This window comes from Equus caballus, chromosome 18, assembly GCF_041296265.1.
Source record: "Equus caballus isolate H_3958 breed thoroughbred chromosome 18, TB-T2T, whole genome shotgun sequence".
Lineage (NCBI taxonomy): Eukaryota > Metazoa > Chordata > Mammalia > Perissodactyla > Equidae > Equus > Equus caballus.
This window is the reverse complement of record NC_091701.1, coordinates 35,229,584-35,252,388: the sequence shown is the minus strand read 5'-3', so window position 1 is coordinate 35,252,388 and position 22,805 is coordinate 35,229,584. Positions and strand designations below refer to the sequence as shown.

Genomic DNA, 22,805 nt, shown 5'->3' with positions numbered 1-22,805 from the left:
AAAATGACTCAAGGGACATTTCTGGCTTTAAATTTCTAAAGTCAAACACAGCAGATCCAAGATACACAAAATAAAGGGTCAAATGGTGAATTCCCTCTGCCAGTCTCCTTTAGCGAGTTGCTACAGACATACGATGGAAGTGCAGTTGCTAAAAATCATAAGAAGAGAAAAAACGTAAGCATCACCCAGATTCACCACTGGCCACCAAATCTCTCCCAGGAGACAGTGTCACAAATTGGTTCTCAGAATGTAGCCCACACACCACCAGGGGTCCCTGAGACCCTTTCAGGGGTTTCTGACGTTAAAACTATTTTCATAAAAATATTAAGACAGTAGTTGCTTTTGTTACTGTGCTGACACTTGCACTGACATAAAAAAGAAATCCGGAAAAAACTGCCGCCACTCAAGAATACACCTATTTACTGTATTCTTCACGCCACTGAACTCGGGAGGTAAAAAAAAAAAAAAAAAAAAGTCAGCTTCCCTTAAAACCGCCCTTAGTGAAACAATAAAAATTACTGATTTTATTAAAGCTTGCTCCTTGAGTATACCTCTAATTTTGTGTGTGACAAAATGGCACGCCCTCCACAAGCACTTCTGCTGCACACCTAGGTGCCACGGTTGCCTGGAGGAGAAGCACTTGTGCAGCTGTTTGAGTTGCAAACTCAACTAGACACTTTTTTTTACATAGAATGTAAAATGACTGACAAACTGTGGTTATTCCGTCTTGGGCATTTAGCAGATATTTTCTCAAAAGCGAATGAAGTCAGCCTGTTGTTTTGAGGAAAACGACTGACAGTATTTGTTGTCAGTGATAAAATTTGAGCTTTCAAACAAAAAAACCTTAATTTTGGAACACATGAATTCACCACCATGAGCTTGACAGCTTCCCAATACTTAAAGTATATTCTGATGAGCCTGGTGATTATTAACAAATGTGAATGTTTTTATACGGTAGAATAAAATGTGTCGATGCTTGAAAGATCAGAATAACTGAGGGAAACAGTATTTTCCAAACGATCAATTCACGATGTTACAAAATTACACACGGGTAAAAGGATCCATTCAAAGTGTAAGACAGCACAAGAGATTTTAGTATAACAGAGCACAAAAGCTCATTGATATGGTTTCAGATTCCGCTTCCCAACTAACTTTAAGAAATTACATTTTCTTGAACCTTGGTGTAGTATCAAAGAAGAATATCCACGATTATCTGCAAAAGTTATTTAAAATACTCCTTTTGCCAAGTGCGTATCAGTGTAAGGCCAAGTTTTCTTCATATACGTCAACCAAAACAGCATATGACAACTGACTGAATGCAGACAAAGAAATGAGAATTCAGCTGCCTTTCAGGAACAAGACATTAAAGAGATTCGTGAACATGTAAACCAACGCCACATTTGTCACTAATTTTTCTTGACTTTAGGAAAGTTATTTTTTATGAAAAGTGTTATTTGTGCTATATGTTATTCTGTATTTACATATTTACATTTATTAAACATTAAATCTTATTAAATAAGCATATTTAAAATTCGTCAGTTTAAATTTCCAGTATAGTCAACATTAATAGATAAAACCCACATAAATAAATGCTTATGGGGGTTCAAAATAAGAGAATAAAGGAGTCGTAAAATAAAAAAATTTGAGGGGCTGGCCTGGTGGCACAGTGGTTAAGTTTGCACATTCCACTTCAGTGGCCTGGGGTTCGCGGTTCAGTTCGCCGCTTGACAAGCCATGCTGTGGTAGGCATCCCACATATAAAGTAGGGGAAGATGGGCATGGATGTTAGCTCAGGGCCAGTCTTCCTCAGCAAAAAGAGGAGGATCGGCAGCAGATGTTAGCTCAGGGCTAATCTTCCTCAAAAAAAAAAAAAAAAACACCAAATTTGAGAACTGCTGGTTTTATAACAGGCTTTAGATTTGGACATATCTAAGTTTGAATCTCAGTAATTTGAGCTGTATGGACTTGAGGAAGATACTTAATAGCTGACTCTCAGTTTCCTCATCTGTAAACCAGAGGTTCAGAGGTAAAGGGTGGTAATAAAAAGATCTTGTATGAAGTAAACACATTTAACACGGCTAAGATGGTGCTTAATAAATGACAAAATGATTAGGATCTTGAGAATTTCCTAAAAGCACCATCTAAGATTGAATTAACCATAGGGTAGCTTGATGCACATGCATACCATACATGTTGTATACCTCTTAACACCAGCCTTGGTTATTCTCTCTTTCCTCTTTTGGCCTGGCCCAACCAGCACTACTGCAGAAAGAAGCCAGGCAGTCCAGGAGGAACGATGTCACTAAGCAACTCCTCAGTTCCTTCCCCTTTCTAGAAACCTACTCTTCTCCCTGCCAACTTGTATATTCTTCCCGCAACCTCACATCCCTTGTCTCTACCCCCACAATGAGATAAAGTGAAATGAGCGTCTTTCAGAATCTCTATGACCTTGCACTCAGGATAAAAAGTAATCTTCTATCATCATAGGGAGTTTTACTAAAATAAATTACCTCCAAGAAGAGATAGCCTACAACTCAGTTCCATGGAATAAAGCCCATAAATCTATCCAGCTCACCACCATCACCGCCACTTGAATTTTATCACCCTGACATCCAAAACATCATGACATCTGCCTACTCATGCTGCCCGGCCAATGCGTTCTAACAATACTTGGCTCCTTTCAAGGGTATTTCAAGTCATTTCAAGGGCTTGGATAAGTCATAATCCAATTCTTCTGTATTATTATAGTTCCTAAGAGTAAGTGAATGAGATTATTTCTAGTCCAATTCTCATTTCAATTTGGCTCAAAGAAAATTAATTTTCTTTCTCAGAAGATTACTGCATTTATAGAGTTTCAGGCTTATATCAAAACTCAGAACAAACCCTTTGATTGACAAAGCTGTAGCCTGGAATGTTATCTCAGCAAAGCCCCAGATCTTAACCTTGAAATGCAAGCATGTGTCAAGAATAATTTTTTGAGGACGAGTAGATTTTAAATGTAATTCTTCCTTTTGATTTCTGGGAATCACAATCTCTTAGGTGTCAGGGTCATTTTAGACATAAAAGATAACATTCTCTGTATGGAATTCCTTAGGGATATATTACATAATGTTGCTGAATTATTATTAGATATAATATTATTTTCAACAAGCATAACAACAAACAACAGCTATCACATATCGAGTCATTACTATGTATTAAACCCTACGTTAGGTCTTTTATAAGTTATCTCATTTAATTCTTACAACATTCCTACAGGGTATTATTATCCTCATTTGATAGATGAGAAGTTAACTTAGCTCACATGGTAAGTGCAGAGCGCTTATGTAACTAACTAAGGTCAAATAACTAATAAGAGGGCGTGGCAAAAATCTGAACGAAAATCTTTCTTTCCATAAGGCAAATGGGCACCCAATTACCTTTCTATTATTGTGCCTCAAAGAGTATAATAAAACCTATGGATCCCATATCTAACACCTTGCATTCCAAGAATTCCTCACTGTAGTAATTAATTGTTTTCACATTATTGAGTAACTCTTCAGAAAATTTCCAAATAAGTGAGGTCAAGCCAGTTAGTTTCCATAATAAAGAGTCTAGCTCAGGCTTAGGTTTTCAAGACAGGCAAGAAAGGTCAAAATCCTGGTATGTGGTTTCATTCCCTGTAAGATTATTCTCATAATCGTTTGCATACAACCAGACAATGCACCTCCATGAATTTTTCTGCTGCTAAAGACAAAGCTTTTAGAGTGTCTCACATAGTGATAGGCAAGGGAAAACTTCAGCTGGTAAAGATGAAAGAAATGTAAGAATCTTTCAACATGCCTATAGCATCCTAAACAATAAACCACTCCAATTGCTTGCAGATTTGCACTGGCATCAACCCAACCAGGATTCTTCTATTCAGCATACTTTGTATTGGACATGATCGTCTTGCTTTGGTATTTGATGGTCAATTTCACATTATTTCAGCAATGCTTCAAGAAATGCTTTTCGACAATTTGTAGAAATCCTGGCTGCAGCTCATTCCACCATTTTCAGTCAAGAAGAAGTGCCAACAACATAGGGTTGGACCTTACCAAATGGAATCTAGTTTCTGATCCACAAATATTGGAAAGTATTTGAATTTCCTAAGCTTGGATGCCCAACTATATTAAATCACCACCACTTTCACCCCCAACAGATAAGCCTCATTGCTTTGATCCCAGAGCCCTGATTATCTTATTTCCTTTCAGAGAAAGAGCTGCCAGATTAAGCTATATAAGAAAAAGAATGTAACATTTTGAACCAAAGTACTTCGATCTACAGCTGTAGACTTTGTGGGAGTCACTCACTTTTTCTGGTCCATAATTCTTTTAATCTGTAAAATGAGGGACTAGGCAATCCTTAATTTCTCTTCCAGTTCTAAAATCATGAGTCTTTGATCCATTGTTCTATAGCCTATTTTCTGGGACAAAGGGTTATCAACTTTAGGTTAGAATCAGCTCATTTTCTGAAAATTTCATTCTCAAGGTGACAAATGTGTAAAGTTATCCTTTAGGAAATAAACATTCTCACCCAAATCCCATCATCTATAAATTAACCTTGCATTTCTGCAATTTTAAAAAAGATTATTCTTAAATAACTGTGGAAATTATCCATTTGAATGGTTTACACCAAACATAGTCTGAAGTAGAAGTACACTGTTATTTATGTAATATACTGATTTTACAGGATACTCTGTAAAACTATAACGTAATATACATGTAAAATTTCATTTCCAACAGACCTGCAAAGAGTATCACAGGGGAAAATTCTGAAAGATCTGAAGTCTACAGTCTTCTCATTGTAAAACTCAAAGAATCAAAACCCAGAGGGGTTAAATAAGTTGCCTGATGTTAAACAGGTACTTTAGGTAGACCTAAGGCTACATAACAGGGTGCCTGATATCATTCTGTCTCAGAGATAAACGACCCCATTTTAAGGTGCCGTCCAATTACACCATCCCAGGAGTAAGGGAGAATGTAATAAAGTTGTACTTGTTTGCAGCAAAGCAACAATCTTGTTCCATGAAAAACTCTTAGAAATGCTTAGCATTCTAAATTCCCCAAACTTTATTTTCCAGGGTGGATTTACCTTCATGGTGCTTTAATTTGAGGATGCAGAAAGAAGAGACTCAGAACAAAGTATCTACAGTGCCATGAAGTGGGTCAGGTGACATCACTCCACCTTCTGTTTCCTTCTGGCCAGGAACACCAGCGCAGTGAGGAAAGGATAATGAAATAGCTTCTACTAATCAGCTCAGAGAAGCACAGCGAAGGCCTAGAGATCTTCCAGGATCTCAGTCTACATCTGCTTGTTGGGAGTTCCTAACTTGCCTGGGAACTATTACGCACACCAGAGATGAAGCACTTATCACTGTATCCAAGCCAAGAATTTGAGAATTGTTATACATCTCTCCGATCAGAGCTATCTGCCCAGTATCTACTGATTCTTGGAGCGTGAGCAATTGGAGGACTAATAAAGGCCCCACCATGTAAAGCTCAGGCTCTTAACTTACAATGAACAATCAGGAAACTTAACTCTTTGCATATGATTCGGTCACTCTGTAAAGGGTCCAAAAGCCTTAGAGCTAAAATGTTAAATGGGCACACTTACCCAATATGGTTGGTTCTTAAAGAAATTTCCAGTTCTCTTAGCACTTGTGTGGATTCTTGAACACGCCGTCTGAATTTCTATAATTAAAGAACACATATGCTCACAAAACATATTTCAGCAACTGCTATAACTGCAGCTTACTTATTATAAGTTTAACACAATACGAAAATATCTCTGCTTCTAAAGTGGGCTTCTCTCGCATTTCCTTTTGCAAAGCATGCACATTTTTCTCATCATGAAAGTCAGCTTACGCAAAAACGACTGGGAAAAATTTCTTATTTCATGTACCAAGTGTCTTTGAGTAAGCAGATTATTTTTTCTCTGCCCTACAACAATCTTCACCAATGGACTATGTGTTGGGGTCCCTACGACCACGCCAGTTTCAATGATTTGCTGGGACTCACAGGACTCAGCAGACAGTCGCCCTCACAGCTAGAATTTATTACAGCAAAAAGATACAAGGCGCAATCAGCAAAGGGGAAAAACCCACGAGGGGAAGCCCAGAGGAAACCAGATACAAGCTTGCAAGAGTCTTCTTCCAGCAGAGTCACAAACGACAATATTCATGAAATGAAGCTCGCTAGAGACTCAGTACCCCAGGTTTTCCTTGGGGGCTGCTCACTTAGGCACTCTCTGCCTAGCACATACCAAAAGTCCAGACTCCCAGAAGGAAAACTCCCAGAAGGCATTCAGCATAAACCACATGACTGGCATAACCAGGTTAGGCACAGTGAGTCATTCTGATCAGGGAATGATGAGAACTCTCCCAAAATCCAACTTCCCAGTTGCCAACCAATAGCCAACCTTGCAAACAGGTCTTTCCAAGGTAGCAGTCTCGGGCTTGCTACATAAATTCTTTTCTGCATGACCTAACCGTTTTCAGAAATAAACATTCCGAGTTCCCTCTGCCCATGAGCCCCCACCTGGAAGGTCCCTCCTCTGGAGCACCTCCCTCCTACTTTCAGAATGTCTTTCCTCATTTCCTTACTTATCAAAATCCCACCTATCCTTCCAGAACTCCACTCAGGTCTGTCTGTCTTCAATGTATCCTCCTCTGATAGTAAACGTATTGATCTCTCTATCCTCTGGACTCTAAATAATCTCCAAGCTATCATCGGGTTGCGCTGTACATCAGTTCTTTGGAACACGATTTCCTCCAGGAACATTTATTTACAGTAACTAAAATCTTAGGCCACTCTGGAAAGACACTTGAAATGCAATGCCTTCTAACAAGAGTTCTTTGCTCTTTGTGCTACAGACGCAAACCACCTTCACGTTACATCATCTTCAGGAAAAGCCTTTGCAAATTCTGGCTGAGGATATCAGGGACGCTCCTCTGCAGCCACAACTCCATTGGAAACAGTCATCCAGCTCCAAAGACAAAGGCGTCCAAGGACAGGAAGGAAAGGAGGAAGGCCAGCAAGGAGGATTCTAGGAATTGGGGTGGGAAGAGCCACACCATGCCCAGGTGGGACCTGGTGCCCTGCCCAGCATGGGCGGCTCCTGTCACCCTCTTCTTCTCTTCTGAATGCCCTCTGCTTCTCCCCCAACTGCTTCTCCCCAGGGCCCCAAGGAAGCAAAGAAGTCTCACAGTTTCCCCCGACTGCCATCCCTAAAGCACCCCAAAGACCTTCTCAGGTTTTCAGAATCCAAGTACAGTGGGATCTACGAAAGAAAAGCATCCCTGATGCAATAAAAAAAAAAAAGAGAGAGCAACTCCTTTCTTTGTCAAGAAAAGCCTAAGAAATGGCAGAGTCATCTATAGTTTGGAGGGACATCCAAGCCCAATGCTTCTTAGAGAGCTTTCCAGCAATGGGGACTGCTAATGAGGTAAGGTCTACGGCCACACGGCTGAGGAAACCATTTCCAGGTGTGCTGGCTGCTCCGGAGGGACGATTCCCATGTCAGAGTCTCTCTCTGCACATGTGGCCTTTAGAAAACAACTCAGCATTCTGAGCTATGCATTATGCACAGTTCTGGCTGGTTCCCTGTGGCCTTTGCTGGTCCCCCAATTCTGCCTTATGCTTCCTCAGGGCAAGGTCATGTACTACATACATCATCAGCCACAAGGGCACCCAGCATAGCAGCGAGGACGTAACCAAGTATAAAAGAGGATCTGCTGAAGGACTAAGAGGCATACATCAAAACAAAATAACTCAATCAAACCACTCCGACAGAACAGGAATGACAACAACAGCAGTTAACGTTTCTTGGGCATTTACTATGGCAGGCAGTACACTTTGGCAACTGCACGATAACTGAGGTAAAGCTAAACTGACTTCGCTCTTGAATTATACTCTCTTGGGAACTGTCCAGTTTCCAGCTGGACTCTGGACTCTGAGAGGCCCTGGCACCCACTTCTCTAACACATAAACAATGAGTGCTAACACTTCACACTTCTACAATGTATCCAGGATGCTTTACAACACTTCAAAGAGAAACCACGTGCCTGTGGGCACCAGCAAAAAAAAAAAAAGAGCCAGGTTCCAACCATTTGCAGTCTCCACCATCCTCCTGGCCCTCTCCCTACAAGGCAGGCTCAGGGACGAGCCCATGGAGACCGCTGAGCCCTGGAGACCGAGACAATAGGTTTTGTTCCACAACTGCAGCGCCTGCAGAGGACCAGACTCCCTTCTTCAAGGTCTGTAGCCTTTTTCCATGCCAGACATGAGCACATCCCCACAAAGCAGAGACTGAGAGCCGTCTGGTATTCAGTGAGGCTGGTTTGGAGAGTTCTGATCACAGAGATATCTAATTTAGGCTCTTCCTTCTCTGCCCTACAGGGTTTCATTTTCCAAATAGAATATGCTTAAGAATTTTTTTTTTTTAGAAGACAGCAAATTAAGTATCTTCTATTCAGTGTGAACAAAAGATTAATGAACGAAGTATTGGAGGACTCCAGCTGCAGTTAAGGGAAGACTGCTCAGCCTAGACTGTCTGGCGGAAATTGAAAGCCCTGACTTGAAATCTTTTCTTTCTCCCCCACCATGGTACGGCTGAGAATCTTAAACTCATTTTAACTGCAAGCGATGTCTTATTCCAAGCAAAATCTCCTTTTTTCCAGGCTTTAAACATGACAATTACGTTGAGGGGAACAGACCATTTCCTCCTGCCAGCTCCTGACAGAAATCTTACTAAAGCAGGAGTGGTTCATCCAACACGCATTTTATTTTTTTTCTGAGCTGAATGATTGATCTTGAAAGATGAGGTACAGATCAAAAAGATCATTCAGGTGAATACACACAGTCTGGGGCAGAGATTGCAGGAATGAAGGTCAGCCCAGACAGACATCCCTTGTCTTGGGCCTCTTTTATTAAGTGATTTGCAAGGGAGCAAAACACTTTCTGAGCAGCTTATCTGTTGTTGTTTTTTGGTTTTACATTCTTTGCCTCAGCCCAGGAACAACTGTTCCAAAGGAGAACTGGGTCCATGCCAGGAGAAATCCACCTCTCCCTCTAAGAACCTTTCTCCTTAGGGGGCTTAGGGCTGGATGGAGTCTAAGAAGGTCTCTCTAGGAGTTTACATATTTTCTCCTTTGAGAATTTGACAAATGCTGAGAGAATTGTTCAGGGAGGGAACGTACTCCATGTGAGGGGAGCTCTCTGTCTGATGTACAAACACCGGCATTTCTGCCGCACTCTGTTCACGACAAGTGTGCCTAATGCTGGATTCTGAGCCATCTCGTCTGAAGGTTTACAAGCTTGGGGGCTTCTGAAAATGTTCCTAAAATAGAACCTTGCTGCCCTGTGCAAGGAAATAGTCCAGAGGGGCCGGCCCTGTGGCCAAGTGATTAAGTTCGGGCGCTCCACTGCAGGCGGCCCAGTGTTTCGTCGGTTCGAATCCTGGGCGTGGACATGGTGTTACTCATCAAGCTACGCTGAGGCGGCGTCCCACATGCCACAATTGGAAGGACCCACAACTAAGAATATATAACTATGTACCAGGGGGCTTTGGGGAGAAAAAAGGAAAAAAAAAAAGTGAATCATGAGTATTACATAGATATCGCCTCTTAAATGCTTCCTTGAATAATAGAAGGTTCCCAAAGGAAATAAATTAATTAAAAAAAAAAAAAGTCCAGAAAACCAACCTGTTTTTTTCCTGAGTTTTATTTGTGCGTATGGGTGTGCCTTCATTTAACCCTCTCTAATCTGATAAAATCAAAGGCTGCTATATCCTTGGGGAAGGATACCAGAAAGAAACAAACTAACAAGAATTAAGCAGCTGTCTCATTTAGGAGGCCTGACAGATGCTCTTTTAAAAAAAGAAACGTGTGCCAGATTTGTGAGGACAGGAATATTATGATACTTTGACAGGTACATTCTTACAAGACAAGGCTGTGTCACATTCAAGTCAGACAGAGTGTCTCGCCGACAGCAAAGGTCTACAGTCCCCTTTCATCATCACTTGTAGATTTTATTTCTGCTTGTCTGCACATTAACCATAGGACAAAGGGCCAGGAAACTTCCAAAAGGAACTAATAGCTGTTCTCCTTTGCCTGATCTTTTTTTGAGGGGGAAGGGATGTTTAGAGTGGAAGAAGAAGATGAAGGAAAAGCAGACCAAAAAAAATACAGGAGCCAAGAGCTCTGGAAACAATAGCTAACTAGAAAAAGTGTGCCTTTCTTCTCTCATCAGTCACATGCTGAAACAACAGAGATATTTCTGCTGCAGCCTTGAAAGCAGGAGTTGTGGAAGGTCAACCGAAAAACAAGTGTTATCTGGTGAAGAGCCTCTTTACCCATCTCGAGCAAGGACAGCTCCTCCCTGAGACATCCCAGGACTGGTCCAGGCCTGCAGGGCTGTGCCAGGCTACATGGTTTACCACAAGGCATCAGTTTAAACCAATTGTGTGGCTGCACAAAGCAAGGCTTGTTTGTAAAAGGAGAGAGTCAGTTGAGAATGGAATCAGCTATTCTCTTCTTACCTTCTTGGGGCCAGGGGCAGGGTTGGGGCCGGGGAAGCTGCTAAAAGCATCAACACAGGATGTGAGTGCACAGCTGGGATGACAAAGCCCCAGTGATTTTTCAAGGTCTCTGGAAATGCACCAAGGCATGAAAGACAAGTATTCCCTTTGCTAGGCCTGCTTTTCTAGGGGCCTGAACACCTCTGGACTGGACTCACCGCCCTGTGTAATTGGAAATGGCAGTGACTCAACAACCATCAGAGGTACATGACTCCCATCGTAGGAAAATACTTTTAAACACATCCTCACGCAGGAAGGATGGCTCTTTTCTTTGTCTTTTCACGTTGTCCGACTCCCAAGGTTGTTTTTCTGGAGGCTCTGGCAGAGGCTATAATGCAGAGGAAGGAAGGTCTTCTCTAATGCAGGAGGATTCTGCTGGCTAAGGAGGAAGCAACAACAAAGAGTGGAAACAAATCCATCTTACCTTCCTCGTAACAGCTGGATCCAGATAGCCTTTGAGCTTTTGAATATATGTATGGGGAGGATTCTTCACCTGGAATCGTTCCTGCGGGAAGCACAAAAGTAAAGTAAAAAACTTGAAAGCTACAAAGGCATACCAGTCAGCCATACTCAAGCAGACTAACACTGCTGATCCAAGGCTGTCGCATCCACAGTACAAATGAGGCCCTGCAGATAATCATTATGTACTAATGGTTTTGAATCTTTATAGTAGATGTTATTATCCACCCCTTGAACAGGAGGAAACTGCAGCTCAGAGAAATTCAGTACTTCCCTAAGATGACACAGCCAGTCAGTGGTACAAATGGATTCAAACCCACATCTGCCGTATTCTAGAGTCTATACTGCTTCCTCTGGAGGGCTCTGCAGCTCCCACTAGGAATAATGCTCTGCCCAACCTGTATTCAGCCCCTCTTTCATCAGATCTTCAATCTATGGCATATTCTTTTGGATATCTTCAATGTTGGCAAATCTTTTTCTTTTGAACATTTATTTTATCTTTGAAAATACCAAAAAAATGACTCAAAATGGATAAAGCTAATTTATTTCAAAAATGAGTAATGAGTCTACTGCTAACAGACTGGAGTGAGTGTGTGTGTATTTGTATGTGTACATACGCATGTGTGTGATCTCACAGATTTAGAAATGTTAAAGATCTTACTAGTAAAAATAGATATTTTATTATTGTTTAAAGCTTTAAAATAGAGGGAAGTGGCTTGTAGTGAGACACGTATCAATATTTTCCCTTTATTTAAAAGTGATCAAGGTGAATTTTATAGTATATAAACAATATCTCAACAAAGCTGTTAACAAAAAAAGATCAACATATTGTTTCTAATTATTACTCCAAATTTTCTATCCTGAGAGCAATTTCTAAATAACGATTCACAAGGACTCAATATCTCTAGTGCCATCATGGTGTCTACGTATAAAGTCCTTTTTTTTTTAATCACCGTCACTTCACTAAGGGATCAGACAGGATCCAACTGCCACGGGGGTTTTAGCAGTAGCCCAGCTGACGGCTAAAATAATCACAAAAAGCTTCAAAAAATGACTGAGATAAGCTATCTAGAAACCAGTTATTATTTCCAACCTTACGTATGAGAACAGCTGATGCCAGAGATATATTACAACATAAATAACACTTATGCTTTTTAATAATACAATCCAATTATCCAAATTTTTTAAAATCCTATAACCAGTGACAACTCAAACTGTGCTCCCTTCTGCTACAGGAAACACCATCTACCTCTAAATATGAAGTCCCTAACACATGAAACTCAAGAAGTTTAACTCTAGCTAGTGTAGAATTTGCTTGAGGAGCTAAAATTTGACTCATTGGACTGTCGTTGAGAGACTTTTAGGCAATTGTCTTCACACCAGAAGAGCCATATTTATTCTTTTAAAATAACAAGATCTGGTTGAGTAGCACATGTAACATATGGGCATTCACTCAATCAGTGAATCCTAATTTTGACAGTCAATAAGTGCAGCTGTCTCCATTTCCTACTTAAGACTGTGGTGACCCAGAGGGGCTTTCTCAGATATACACATTTACTGGTCCTGTAAATATTTCCTTGTAATTATTCCCCTGAAATTATGGACAAGGTCTAAATTAATATACTCATACTTTTTCAAATGCGCTTAGTAGCATTTGCTATTGTGTTTTATGTACATTTCTCACTTGTGTAACTGATTAATGAATTTCTAAGAAACAGAAAATGAAGAACCCTGATGTTTTAAAACACAGTAGGTCTATATCATAGCTACTTCTCAGAAAACTCAGCCTACATCCAGGAATTCAAATAAAACTGTTTGGAGGAAGAATGCAAAGCCTCAATCATTTTCCTGAAACTTGGGGGTGTCTGTCTCATCTCAAAAGGAGCTACTGCTAGAGTTACAAATCCAGCATCTGGCTCACCAAATCTTTTCTTGCTGTCTGTCTTCAATATGGCCATTTGGACAAGAGAAACACTTCGGGGGAATCCACTGGAGAATGTCAGCACTTGGCCAAATCACGTTTATTCTGAAGGACTCTGGAGGGACTACTGGCACCATATCTATTCAAATTAATAAATTTTTTCTCTAAATATTAGAATTTTAGATTTTGCACTGAAACCCAAAAATGCCTGAGCTGGCAGTTTTCCACCTTCCTGACTTCCAGCTCTGCTTCATATCCCACATGCTATTTCTAATAACACTTATCTGCTTGCTCAACATCACTGACATGGGCAGCCTAATTAAGTCCTCGACTTGAGTTACATTATATAGAAATATTATTCTCAGGGACAAACAATATTCTTTAATCATGGTGACTTGTCAATATGAATTGATAAGTCATTTGAAAAAGCTTTTAAAATACAAATTTCCTTCAAAATGGCTAATTATACAGTATCACCACCACCCTGACCTTCTGCCGTTGATCTCTTTGTGTGATCAAACTTTCTTCATGCAATGTTTCTGGATGGGAAGTAACAATTGCTCTGGGGTTTTACATCATCCCCTATAAGCATTCAAAGAAAAAAGTTCAAAACCATTGCCAAACATTCAGGATACTAGGCTGACAAGCTGCATCAGGAGTGTGGAAGGAAACAGGAGGAACACCAACCTCACAATCTTCAGTAGCTTCTGTGTCATCCGCAAATGTTTTACTTTAATAAATTAGAGTGTTAGGAATTCAATTTCTCTGGTAATGATCAGAAATTTCTCCTCACTGCTAAAAGCAACTTCATTTATGCACACCCAGGAACACAATTACCTCGTCAGCTGCGGTAGCAGTTTTTGTTTCTCAAAGATTATTAACTTATCTTTTAATAACACTTTACTGTTTACCATATTCTTTAGACCTCTTAACTCCCAAGTCTTCTGTACCTGGCAAGTAGGAATTAACTCCATTTTACAGGTGGTGGAAGTCAGGCTCAGAGATTAAATGACTTGCCTTAAATCACACACACACACACACACACACACACCAGATGAAGGATTCAAACTCACGTTTTCTGACTCTCTGATCCTTGTTCTTTTCATTACACCATAATAAGTGTGTTCCTCTTGCTTTTGATAGAATAAAAGTTTTTAAAAGGGTAGAAACATGTTTTACTCTTCTTTGAGTCTAGTATGCAGAATACTTGGCACACAGTTAGTCCTTAATAATGTTCAAATAATTAAACTTCTTTTAAACGTGATATACAAGTCACTTCTCTCATAAATTAAGGGTAAGTTTTTCAAGTTTAAAAGTCCACAAAGAGACTGTAAACACTGTACAGGGCATACATCCAGTGGGTTCTGTGCTAGATATGAGTCAGCCAAACTAAGGTCATAGCTAAAGGACATTGCTGATAAGCCTGAATTGTATCTCTCATGTCTGAAACTGTCTAGTTAGTGCCTTTCATAATTTTATACATTTCTCTTTAACTCAATCCATTAAGGCTTACCCTAGCCTCCCCTCCCCACACTGGCCACCAGGAAGGTTGGGCTGCCTACACACAGGCCTGCCCTGCAGGTAAGGAAAAGACCAAGCACGTATTGGACTCCCTTTAATGACTAAGATTCAAGTCTACTGCAACCCAAATTGGAAAACCAGGCCACTCTTAAAGGAACTGAATGAAGGGGCTGCAACAGACATGTACTGTGTTAATTGGCTAAGTCACAACGAACAGAACTCATTAGCTCTGTTACAACATGGCCTTTTCTATTACACACGGACACACAGCTTTAGGTTCTAATCAGCTGAGCTGCTTCTTTGGGGCCTCTCTCCCTCCATGCCCCCTTTCTCCACCTAAATCTAACAAAGTTTGTCATCGATAGCCTTTCTGCATAAAGGTTTGGAATGAGACACTCCATTCATCTAGCAAAACATTTCTAAACCTTTGCATCCTCTCTATCCATGTGTATAATTACATGAGAAATTACTTAATTGAGGTTAATTTGGTGTTAGCTGGACTTACAGCAAGCATGTTATAAGCATTTCCGCTCCACAAATTCTATTTGGATAAGCGGCTCCAAAATCAAACAGAATTTCACTCAAGTTTATCTTCCACCTTAATATTCTGAGGTTTAAGGAAACAAATTACAATGAGACATCTGAAAATAAAGGAAGTCTCTGGGAAACGGCTGGCTCGTGGGGGACACACTTACTGTTGAGTTTTTCTCGCTGTTTGGGATGGTCAGAGGGTCACTGGCTCTATTTCAGTCGTGTATTAGCAGAGCTACATGAGCTGCTTAAACACCCTTACGGATGAACTAAATGTCACCATCATTATGCCATTATCAATGTATTATTATTCTGCTCCTGTAATAACTCACTTTAGATAGTGAAAATTCAAAGGGCTTTGCTCTTGTGCACATAAGCTCACTAGACTTGAATGATTTTTCTTCCCAGAAGCTGCAAGTAGTTGGGCTTCCCTTCCCAAGGCTGAGTAAGCAAACTGTTGTCTCTAAATGAGCCAGAATTACAACCAGCATCAGTGCCTTTAGTGAGTACTAATTTGTAGGACTTAGCTTGGTGCTAAACACTCTTCAGAGCTATGCTGACAGGAATAATCTATGTCTTCATTACCCTCTATAATGGATAATGCTGACATGAGTAGATAGGGAGAAGAAAAGATAGAGATAAAATATTGCATTAATATTGTATATAGACAGAAATTATTTATACAGTATAGCAGAGGTCAAGAATAGTGCATGTGTGCGGGGTTGGAGGGTATCAAGACCAGAATCAGGGTTCCTAAACAGGAGGGACTAAGGTAGGCCATAACATCTCAGCTCTCACAGGTAGAAAAATATTTACACAAACAGACCTAGATTTCCCCAAGGAATTGAGAGTACCAAAGTCCCCAAGGGAATGCATATTCCAGGGTCCCCTAGAAAAGAAAAAAGCAAATTCCTAAACTTCAGAGAGGTTGCCAGACTGTCTGACCTACAGAAAGCATACGTATAAAAGAAGAGAACAATTTAGAGAAAATGAGGAAAAAGTATTAAGACTCTATCTATTTACTATAATAGATGGCCAAGAAAGCAAGTTCAGATGGGATTCTAAATTTTATCTAACAACCAGCAGAGACAGCTAGTGCCAAGTGTACTACTATTTACAAGGGTCTCTCTGGTTATTATTGGATAAAAACCATTTTGTTAAGTAAGGCTCTGCCTCTGAACATCTTAAACTTTGCTATCACATTTAGTTCTCCTGTTTCTAGGCACTAACATGAAAAATACCAAGGGAAAAGAAATAATAATTGTTGAGGGTCAGCCCCATGACTGAGTGGTTAAGTTCACGCACTCTGCTTTGGTGGCCTGGGGTTTCATCGGTTCAGATCCTCGGCGCAGACATGGCACCCCTCACCAGGCCATGCTGAGACAGCGTCCCACACAGCACAACCAGAAGGACCTACAACTAGAATATACAACTATGTACTAGGGGGCTTTGGAGAGAAGAATAAAAAATTTAAAATTGTTTTTTAAAAATTAAGAAATAATAATTGTTTTGGTCATTTTATTCTTTTATTCATCCAGAACATATTATGCAAGACACTGTGTAAAAAGCACAAAATGAAACAAATTCAATTCCAAAGCATTAAATCTCATCTCTGAGATACAACAGACATCACTGTAATACAAAGTAGAACATGATAAGAGCCATACGTGATCCTCTGGAAGTTCAAAGAAAGGTAAAATCTCTTTCCAACTGAGATGCTCAAAGGAACTTTCCTGGAGAAAGTGGCTTTTGAATTGAGTTTTGAATGACAGGCAGCATATACATATCCTGGGATGGTGTGAAAGGCAGGAGACAGAGGAGTTTTCCAGATGGAGTAACATGGAACAAAGGTAGAGAAGCACAAGGCACATGCTAGTAACTTCAAGGGGTTTAGCTGGGTTCCAATAATACAGTTTAGGAAAGGTCAAGGTACAAAGGATCTAAATGCTAAGGTGGAATGGACAATGGCAGATGGCAAATCAAATAACAGGCTAATGCATACAGGACAGACAACAGAGAGTCAACAAGGAGCTTTAAACAGAAGAATACACAGTTAAGACTGTACAATTCTCCTTTCTCCATTCCAAACTTTAAAAGTTGGCCATTTCTGCACTAGACTAGACTTGAAAAATCAGCATGTCAGATTCATTCCACAGCCATAGTTTCTTGGAGAGCCTTGAAGCATTCTTCAGCTCTGAATATGAAATCATTTTCCATGTCCAAGAAGAGAGGACAACTTTCCAAGTGTTCCATTACAGCTCTCAGACTGAAAATAACTTTTGATGAGACTTTTCCAAATGATTTCCTTTATTTAGGCTAGCAAAAATTTCTCCTAGTTCAATAAGTCTTTCCTAATCAAAACACCCTATAATTCATTCTCTAATATGCAATATTAATTGGACTTCTTTAATCCTATCCACAGTTCATCATTTTTCCCAATTTACAAAGTGTTTTAATTAAATTTGTTGAACTTGTAAGGAAGGCAGTCATACTAATAAAGTTTATTATCTCATGTCCTAAGCAAAGATTGAACCACAACTGTGCTTGACACATAGCAATGTTCAGTACAGTTGCGACAGAAGATCTAAGAACTGAATAGAGTGATGGAAGGTTGGATTTAGACTGGAAAACTTTTGAGATTATCTTCAAATCCTTCATTCTCTCCTCAAAGAAGCCAAATCTTTCTCTTCTTTTAGATCAGTGTTTCTTAAAATATATATATATACATATATAACCAAAGACCTACATTTAAAGCTATTGAGGATGCTTGTTAAATTGCAAAAATTCTCCTGACCCAACTCACCAAATACTCAAGAATCTGCACGTGTGTGTGTGCACGTGCGTACTGAGGAAGACTCACCCTGAACTAACATCTGCTGCCAATCATCCTCTTTTTGTATGTGAGCAGCCACCACAGCAGGGCTACTAACAGACAAGTGGTGTAGGTCCATGCCTGGGAACCAAACCAAGGCCACCAAAGCAGAGCATGCCGAACTTAAGCACTGGGCCACCGGGACTGGCCCAAGAATCTGCATTTTCTTAAATTCTCCAAGTAGGTCTTCCGTACACTAAAGCTTATTAATCACTGCTTTAGATTGTACTTCCTAGTTTGGATACCTGAATCCCTCTCTTTATTCACTCTACAAAGAGAATGTGCTTGGTAAGCAGAGACTTGGGAATATTTTCATTTATGTTTAAAGACAAAGACTTACATTATAAAACTATAGTTGCAGTCCATGCTTTCATGAAAACTTTGTAAAATCCCTGAGGAATACTCTTCCTATAAAAATGCAAGAGGCATAAACACACCTCATTGTTTCACCATCTGAAGAATGGGAATATGAAACTCCTTGTCTCCATTTACTACACACTCCAGAACACTTACGTAGGATGATTTCCAAACAAGAATAACGTACTGAAGATATTTAAAAGTCTCCTGAGCTAATCATGTATTATACAAATAAAACATGGAGGAGGAAAAGAAAAGTAAGAGTTCTGATCCTGATCAAGGCATTTTAAAAAAAAAAAAGAGAGACAGAGAGAATAAGCCTTAGATTTCTTGTAGAAACCATTAGATAGTTCACGATTTACATAAGAGCACTAATATTTTCCAACCACTCAAGAATTTTAAAGAATGGCAAGCTCTTATTTTAAGGATTGCTTTCCTGACTATAGTTATACTAACTGGATTATCTGAAACTTCAGGTACAACTCTCAGAATTTCACTAGATGCTCGCTGAACTGAATGAAATGTAACATTTGTGAAGGGCATACTTTAGTCAGTGAACCTTCACAGCAGACAGCATGGGAAGAGGTGGAGAAGGAAGCTGCCTTCCACTACAGTCAACAAGTCTCTGACACATGCAACAAGAACATCCTTACGAACAGACAATAAGGATTGAAAATAGGAGGGAAAGTTATCAGATCTTAATCATGCCCTTAGCATTTGCTTTCATTTACTTTAGGCATACACTTAAACATAAGAACCAAGCTCAGAATACTAAACTTCAACATTTACCCATGGCTGCTGTTTACAGTACAGAAGCCATTATAGGTAGTGTTCAAATGCAGAATGTGGATTTGATAAATGCAACAATATAGACACCATGAACTACCTTTCTCTTCAAGGGATCAGTGAGGTGGTGGGAGGTCGCTCAAAAACAGTATTTCTCTAGGAATGAACCATTGGGAACTTTCATTTTAAAAATGCATCACTTAAATAGCACTAAAAATCATGAGATACTTAGGGATAAATTTAACAAGCTATGTGCAAGATCTGTACACTGAAAACTTCAAAACATTCCTATGAGATATTAAAGACCTAAATAAATAGAGATGCTATGTTCATAGTTCAGTAGAGTTAATATTGTTAAGATGTCAGTTCTTCTGAAATTGATCTACAGAGTCAATGCAACCTCAATCAAGATCCTGGAGGCGTTTTCTTAGAAATTGGCAAGCTGATTCTAAAATTTATATAAAAATGCAAAGGAATTAGAATAGCCAAAATAATCTGGCAAAAGAACAAAGTTAGAAAATTCATACTACTTGATTTGAAGACAGCAATCAAAACAGCGCTGTACTGACATGAGGATAGAAATAGAGATCAGTGGAACAGAATAGAGTACAAAAATAGGCCCACACATATATGGCCAACTGGTTTTTCAAAGATACCAAGTTAGTTCATAAAAATACAATAGTCTATTCAACAAAGGATACCGAGTCAGTTGGATATACACATATGGGAACAGAAACAGTGATTCTCCATCCTTACCTCATTCCATGTACCAAAATTAACTCAAAATACATCATAGACCTAAACAGAAAAAACAAAACTATAAAATTTCTAGAAGAAAACACAAGTGATAATTTTTGTGATCTGAGGTTTGGCAAAGATTTCTTAGACCAAATATGCACGGAGACCAAATACACACGGAGCACTTACAAAATAAAAGATAAACCGAATTCAACTTTATCCAAAAAACGTGTTCTTTCAAAGACACTGTTACGAACATGAAAAGGCAAGACTTAGGAGAAAGTATTTGCAAAATATATGTCTGATAAAGACTTGTAGCCAGAATATACTTTTTAAAAACTTCTGTAGTTCAATTTTAAGACAAACCACCGCCTGTTTTTAAATAGGCAAAAGATTTGAACAGATCCTTCAACAAAGAAAACACACAAATGGCAAACAAGCATATAAAAAGATGCTCAACATCATTAAGGAAACGCAAATTAAAACCACAGTGAGATACAACTATATGTCCATAAAAATGGCTAGAATTAAAAAGACTGACCCAGACACAAGGGTTGGTGAAAATCTGGAGCAAATGGGTCTCTATTACATTGCTGGTGGGAACACAAAATGGTCCGGCCACTTTGGAAAACAAAAGTGGTGAACTTTATTATACATAAATTATACCGCAGTAAAGATGATTAAAAACAGTATCTTAAAGTAATTTCTTTAGATCCATTTTACTTATTTACTTTGTTACTGAACACAGCTTTTTTTTTTTTTGAGGAACTTTAGCCCTGAACTAACATCCCCCACCAATCCTCCTCTTTTTTGCTGAGGAAGATTGGTCCTGAGCTAACATCTGTGCCCATCTTCCTCTATTTTATATGTGGTACGCCTGCCACAGCATGGCTTGATAAGCGGTGCGTTGGTCCGCACCCCAGGTCATAACCAGCAAACCCTGGGTGGCGGAAGGAGAGCGCAAGAACTTAACCACTGCGCCACAGGGCCAGCTCCAACACAGCTCTCTTTTTAAAAAGTTTTCTTGATCTTCTTTTGGTTTCACTGCCTAATTGAAAAGAAATCCACAAGCCAAACAGTCAATTTTGTCAGTTAATACTTATGCAAGAAATAAAGCACTCCACGGGGGTCCTGTAAACCTCTTACCTTTACAATTTCCAAAACATTTACATCATAAATCATTCATTTAAATCATTCTTTATTTAAAGAATTAAAAATTCTGGGAATTGTGTCAGTCTTTCATCAAGGTCTAAGTGTACCTCCATACTTCAAACCACTACTATAACTTCAGGGTCGTTTCATAAGATTTGCTTAATCCACCATCTTAATCCAATCCTCCCTACCTCATCCCGCCCAACATATATCCCAGTATCATAAATGTATAAATATTCACTTTCTAAAACATAAAAAACAAAAGCAACGTGTGCTAACAACCTGAAAACCTAAATCTTAAGCCCAAGCTCCAGCTGGAAACGTCATGGTTTCTCCTTAGATCTTTCATCACAATTTCAAATCTAACATAATAAACACACACATACCCCTTCTAATCAGCCTCATGTAGTTCTTTTCATCTTCAGATCACAAGATTAAGCCAACAATAGTTTCAATCTGTAATCCACATGGTCAAAATCAGTCATATAATCAAGCTCTCAGACAATACCTGACGAGGATGAGCTGAGCAGGAGATGGAAGCAGCTTTCTTCCAAATTGGCCATTGCTAAGGACATCTACTGGCTGTGACAGATATGTGTAAGCACAATACCCAATCTATCATGAGTGTTCATTTTATAGGGTTTTAGATGGACTTGGGAAGTTATATCTGAAAATACGAGCACATATATCAAGAGCAGAGTGGTTGTGTCAAAGTTCTCATGAAGACAACTAGCAATGGCTTTACGGGGAACAAACATCTGCTTAATGACGGTATTTCTAGTACCTGAGGATGGTACTGCAAGCCTTGGTCTCGACCACAGCTAGAATCCACCATGTTGATGGAGAATACACACAGTCTTTGCCCCTACATACAGCTGTCTATTTCTCACAAAACCCAAACCAAATTTCTAGTTCATTCTCTTGCAGTCTCCCTGAACCCCCAACATCTCTAGTATAATTAGAAATCAAAATCAATTCACCTCATATTTCTGCTATTTAAGCGAAATCACCAAAATGCTATTTCACTACTACAGGAGGGAGACAGACCTTAATTTCCTGAATGACTTAATAACTTCTTTTAAAACACTTTACTTGAAAGTTCACCAAGATCTACAGTAAATGTTACAGATAAATAGGAAAGATTATGTGGGCTGAGAGTTCCTTTCCAGAATTTACTTTTAAAATTGTCTTATTTTTTTCAACCTCTTCTTTTGAAAGATTCAGCATTACGTTTTTTTAAAACACTACGGTCATCACATTTAACACATCACTCTTCACAGTGTGTGCTCAATAAATTGCTGAAGTCATCGATGAATGGAATGATGGAAAAAACCAGGATCACACGATGATCCACATCAATCCACTGGCAACTTTTTAAAAAAACTTTTCCAAACCATTATGTACTTTTTAACATAAAAATATTCGGAATTTTTTAGTATCAGCTCACTCACTTGCTGGCTAACTTCCAGAAGGCCATTTGACTTCTCTTTTTCATGAAGTTAAACAAAAAAAACAGCCTTCTGGGGCAAAGGTTGAGTTAAATGTCCAAATGTTAAAACAACGTAAAGTAGTATTTGTATTACTTAGTAGAAATTCTTTGATAACACACCTTAAAAAAATCACTTATTTTCTAAAAGATAAAGTCAAAGGTCCTCAGTCTAGCCCATATGCACATGAAACTGGCTCTATGATTCTTCCCTTCCTGTAACAGCCTTCTCAAGTTTATAAAAGATGCTCAAACAATAAAGTTTACATCTAAGCCAGCTCAGGCAATTAAGTTGCTGTACGAGAGGGTGAGGACGGCAGAAGAAATCTACGGTTTCATTTGCATTCATTATCAGGAAGGAAGGCAGGCAACGTGATGGTCATTTT

The 22,805-nt window shown here is 39.3% G+C and overlaps 1 protein-coding gene across 27 annotated transcripts in view; it reads right to left on the bottom strand.

The window, feature by feature from the left end:
* The window catches only part of FMNL2 (formin like 2), a 294,823-nt gene that overhangs the window by 91,495 nt on the left and 180,523 nt on the right, over positions 1–22,805 (bottom strand). For all 27 annotated transcript variants that reach the window (XR_011428223.1, XR_011428224.1, XR_011428225.1 and 24 more), the window contains exons 3-4: positions 11,021–11,101; positions 5,635–5,711 (exon numbers count right to left, since the gene is read on the bottom strand). Coding sequence is in view for 22 of the 27 variants with exons in the window: in XM_014732462.3 (XP_014587948.2) it covers positions 5,635–5,711; positions 11,021–11,101 (158 nt within the window). In the remaining 5 variants the exon portion in view is untranslated. The remainder of the gene's footprint in view (positions 1–5,634; positions 5,712–11,020; positions 11,102–22,805) is intronic.